This window comes from Lathyrus oleraceus, chromosome 1 (assembly GCF_024323335.1).
Source record: "Lathyrus oleraceus cultivar Zhongwan6 chromosome 1, CAAS_Psat_ZW6_1.0, whole genome shotgun sequence".
In the NCBI taxonomy this organism is placed as follows: Eukaryota; Viridiplantae; Streptophyta; class Magnoliopsida; order Fabales; family Fabaceae; genus Lathyrus; species Lathyrus oleraceus.
Window position 1 is genome coordinate 114,280,513 of NC_066579.1, and position 5,108 is coordinate 114,285,620.

Consider the following 5,108-nt stretch of genomic DNA (forward strand, 5'->3'; position numbering starts at 1 on the left):
TATACCTTTAGCATTAAGGTATTTATCATCAACACATCTGATCTTTATCCTCTTTCTAGAGTCAAAATCAACCAGCCATTTCTTGTTTTCAGTAAGATGATTTGAGCAACCAATGTCCATATACCACCAGTTTGCCAAATATGAATCATCAGTATCAGACGCCACCAATAGCACAAATTCATCATCAGAACCACCTATGGCTACATTTTATTCTTTTGACTTCCTTTCCTTATTTGACCAACAATCAACAACGAAGTGGCCAAACTTCTCACAACAGTAGCACTTAACTTTCCTTTTGTCATACTTCTCCTTCCCCTTCTAAGCACTCTTCTGCCTTTCAGAAGTTGAGGTTTATGACATCTGAACACCATCAAATCTCTTTATGACTTCTAACAAAGACTACTTCTGATATTTCTTATCAGAAGCTGCTTTAAGAGCCTGCTGCTCTACCTCCATTTTAGAGTTTCTCTCAGTCAGGCGCAACTCTTGTGCCTCTAGACTGCTTTGTAGCTCTTCAATTCTCATGGTGCTAAGATCCTTAGAATGTTCAATTTCTACCACACTGTAATCAAACTGATGAGTAAGAGACCTAAGTACCTTCTCAATGATATTTTATTCAGAGAGAGTTTCTCCACATAACTTTATCTCATTTGTGATCAGAATCACTCTGGAGATATAGTCAGGTACTTTCTCATTGTTCTTCATGTTGAGATTCTCATACTACTTACATAGAGACTAAAGCTTTACTTTTTTCACTGATGCTCACCGCTGTAGCACCGTACCAATGTGTCCCACGCAGTCTTCGTTGTCGTCGAATCAACGATTTTCTCAAACACGTTCACATCCACACACTGATAGATGTAGAACAATGCCGTATGATCCTTCTTCCTCAGACCACGTTGAACATTTCTCTGCGCATCCGTTGCATTTTCTAGAAGTGCAACCGGAATGTAACCGTCGTTAACGAGATCAAGAACATCTTAAGCGTCAAACAACACACGCATCTGAATCATCCATCGATTCAAGTTCTTGCCATCAAACATTGGAAGCTTAGTACTCAGATTACCGTTTCCGTTCATCTTCAATCTTGTTCAAATCGCTCAGATCTCACCAAACACTAGTGTTTCCCGATCCCGCAGAATCAAAAATGTGATTCTGTTACGATTCCGATTTAGAAATTCAACACGAATTCAAGAAACGAAATTAATCACACAATGCCTCACCGTTCACTCGTGTTTCCCTGTGGATCTGAATCGAAACTCTAGATACCAGTCGTTGATGCACAAGATGAAGAATATGAAGATGAAAGAAGAGATAAAATAACAAACTATAACAAACTTCCACTACTATTCCATTAACGATGATACATAGAACAATTACTCCACTACTTTTACGTACAACGTGTTATATTACTTAATAACTAAACATACTACTCACTTATATACACAAACAACAATAATATCACGTAGGTGAAATATTAAAATACTAAATTACCCTTCTAACAATTTAGATTCAAGATTTTGTAATCCAACTTTTTATGCACAAATGGATTTAGATATTTTTATATTAAGACATTTGTGTCGTATTTAGCACACTTATTTTTTTTAACAACGAACCAGAATTAAATAAATATAATATAATTAATTTTAATTAACTGCTATAACACTTTTGCATAAAATAAATATAAAGAAAATGAGAACACACTCTATCGAATAAAAATAAAATAAAATAAAATAAAATAAAATAAAGAAAATAAAGAAAGAGAAGCATTTTGATTTTTGGCCTCTAGAGTTGTTACGATTTCTCAGATCTCACACTTCCATTTTGCCGGAAACCACATTTTTTCTTTCCACCTCACTTTCAACTTTCCTCTTCTCAATCTTCTTTTCAGGTTCGTTCTTCTCTTCACAGATTCCAATCACTCTTTTCCCCCTCTATCCATAGTCGATTTTCCCCCTTTTTCTCTATCTGGATATTGCATTTGGGTCGTTTTCAGATTTGTATGCAACTCTGGTTTTCATACAAAAAAAAAGGACTTTTGAATCTGCAATTGTTATGTTCAAAATAAACAAAATTGGGGTTTCATGTTGTCTATGATTCTTCCTCAAAACCATATGAGTAATTTTGTTATTAGTAATGCTTTGTTGAAATTGTTGGTTTCTATACCTTATGATGAAATGAAAATTTGTGATTCAAAAATGGATGTTTTCCTTTGGATTTAGTCTGATTTTTCATTCGAAAGAGGGTTTCTTTGTCTTTTAGATATTGCTGATTTTATTGTGCATTTGAACTTGTTTCTGATTAATTCTTTTAGGGTTTTGATATTTAAATTTTTTGTATTTATATATTGTTATGTTGATGCTGATTTTACTGCACATTGAAGTCATTTCTTATCTATGAAACACGGACACATGAAATACCATATACGACAATGACATGTCGACACCGGTAATAATTTGAAAAATTGAAAAAATTATACATAATCTTAAGTATCGGTTTTGGTTTCGGATACTGACACGGCCAGACACACCTTTTTTTAAAGATGTCGGTGCTACAGTGTTTCTGATTACTTCTTTTGTGTGGCAGTAAGAATGTATAATAATATTGGATCCCAGCCTGGGGTGCAACCTCCACCAAACACACAACCAAATCCTTTTGGAAGTGCATTTCAAGTTGCTGGTTCAGGACTTATTCGAGGTGGATTGGGTGCATATGGAGGAAAAATATTAGGATCTAGCTCCGAGTATGTCCAAAGCAATGTAAGAACTTGTTGGATTTTTTCTGCCTTTTGAAATTTAATTTCCCTTGTCGTTTGTAAGGTTTACATATTCATATTATGGATTACCTAGTGGAAGCATGCTATGTATGCAAGTGAGAGAATACCTATAGGGGCGCACTTTATAGAGGTCTCTGGTTAGGTCCATTGTGAAAAATAAATCTTTTAAGGAGAGGTCCAACCCTTGTTTCTATGTCGATCTTGATTATGATTGCTTCCATTAGGACTTTGGTGGATACACCTGGATTTCATCCAAATAAATCACATTCCGTAGTTTAACATGTTCAAATCTAATTCACATATGGCATTTGCCTGCACACCTTAAATGATGATAATGATTAGTTGCATATCAATCAATGTAGACTCAAGTTCAGCTGTGGAAAAAACAAATGTAGCTGAAACATACATTAAAAGCTTAATGTACCTTGATTTTCTATCTTAAACTTTTATCAAGTAAAAATTAGGTATAAACTCAAGGTTTATGTTGTTAAATGAATCTTCTGTATTGAATTACAGATAAGTCGGTATTTCTCTGATCCCCAATACTACTTTCAAGTGAATGATCATTATGTTAAGAACAAATTGAAGGTGGTTTTGTTTCCATTTCTTCACAGGGTGAGCAACACCTTCAAACTCTTTGCATTTCTCTCAAACTTCCATTCTATTATTTTATTTCATCTTCAAGCTGCTCTTATTTTGTTTATTTTATTATGGCTCAGGGTCATTGGACTAGAATCACTGAACCAGTTGGTGGTAGGCTCTCCTATAAACCACCGATATATGACATTAATGCGCCAGACCTTTACATTCCATTAATGGCATTTGGAACCTACGTTGTTCTTGCTGGCCTCTCATTGGGTCTTCATGGAAAGTATGATTCCTCTTCCTCAACCTTAATTCTATAATGTAGTCTTAACACTTTTTTTAAATTTATTTTTCTCAAATTCGTGAAGTCCTCCTGTTACATGCTGCATTCTACTTTTTTTGCAACGTTGAATGCTGACCACTTAGTTTTCTGCAAGGAATTTTGTCATGATCAGTGATGATTTGTTTTAGTTTCAGCCTTTTTTTCCGGCTTTTGGATATGTGCATGCAATTTTTTGAAAGTCCAAAATTATATTTTATGTTGTATATCCATCTAAAAAATTGTAAGAATTTCATTGGAAGCCATCGATGAGTTAGTGTCTTAGTTGTTGTAGATACGATTTTTTTTGTATCATCATTGTTATTTTGATAATTCATTTACTTCATCATTTGGATTGATCCTTTACTTCATAAAACTCATTTATTATCTGTTTGGATTAGCTCATTTGAGGTTAGACATAAACATTTGATTTGATTTTATCTTTTGTTATAGAAGTAGTTTATACATAGACAATTATATGATAATTACTTTTGCTAAAACCACTTAACTAAGCTGTTTATCTAAACAGTGTTCCATTTCCATTTTTTTTTTACCGTAGTTTGTTTTGCTGTGGTTTCTTACTGCTGCTGTATTTATATCCAGGTTTAGTCCAGAAGCATTGAACTTGTTATTCATCAAGGGATTGCTTGGTTGGTTTATGCAAGCTGCACTGCTTAAGGTGACATTACTTTCATTGGGAAGCGGTGAAGCTCCCTTACTTGACATCATAGCATATGCGGGATATACTTTCACCGGCATTTGTTTGGCGGTTCTTGGAAGAATAATATCCGGCTACTCCTACTACTTTTTAATGCCTTGGACCTGTTTATGCATGGGAGTATTCTTAGTAAAAACAATGAAGCGAGTCCTTTTCGCAGAGGTCAGAAGTTACGACTCTAGCAAACATCACTATCTATTGCTCTTTATTGCTTTGGTTCAGTTCCCATTGTTCACTTGGCTTGGCAACATTACCATCAATTGGCTTTTGTAGATTCATAGCTTTTTACACTGTACTGAAGCAGTTCATAGTAAAATTCTTGATTGTTGATGTTGGACAGAACTTATGGAATTTTTTGTTTCCCCATTCTTTTTGTTTTCAGACTTCTATGTATCATATAGTTTTAATAGTCAGCATCCAAATCAATGTTATAAAAGATGCAATTGATATGACAAGTGAAATAGCAACTGCAAAGTAGATCCTCAGGACGTTTCTTAGTTAAAATTTACTTCATTAAGACAAACACTCTATGCCTTCTTCATTTTTATTTCTTTGCCGGAGTTAGTCTTATTGTCTACGGCTTTCTCTCCGGTGAGTAAATGCACTCTCCATTTTTATTTCTCCGGTGTAGTTAGTGTTTTTGTCTATGGCTGGCTATCTCTCGGTGAGTAAATTTTTTAGTCTATTTCTGCGACTCAAACTCAGTGGGT

The 5,108-nt window shown here is 34.5% G+C and overlaps 1 protein-coding gene across 1 annotated transcript; it reads left to right on the forward strand.

Annotated features, from left to right (window-relative positions):
* Window positions 1-1,711: 1,711 nt before the first annotated feature.
* On the forward strand, window positions 1,712-4,853 carry LOC127120623 (uncharacterized). Its single transcript, XM_051051133.1, has 5 exons — window positions 1,712-1,891; window positions 2,587-2,759; window positions 3,293-3,391; window positions 3,496-3,647; window positions 4,284-4,853. The coding sequence occupies exons 2-5, from the start codon at window positions 2,592-2,594 to the stop codon at window positions 4,669-4,671; spliced, it is 807 nt and encodes a 268-aa protein (XP_050907090.1). The 5' UTR covers window positions 1,712-1,891; window positions 2,587-2,591; the 3' UTR covers window positions 4,672-4,853.
* Window positions 4,854-5,108: the final 255 nt, after the last annotated feature.

What these genes read in the sequence shown, in the direction of transcription:
- LOC127120623 (XM_051051133.1), top strand. Translation starts at nt 2,592, where the DNA reads ATGTATAATAATATTGGATCCCAGCCTGGGGTGCAACCTCCACCAAAC. An exon ending in CCGAGTATGTCCAAAGCAAT is followed by an intron (nt 2,760 to 3,292) that starts GTAAGAACTTGT and finishes ATTGAATTACAG; the next exon opens with ATAAGTCGGTATTTCTCTGA. An exon ending in TGTTTCCATTTCTTCACAGG is followed by an intron (nt 3,392 to 3,495) that starts GTGAGCAACACC and finishes ATTATGGCTCAG; the next exon opens with GGTCATTGGACTAGAATCAC.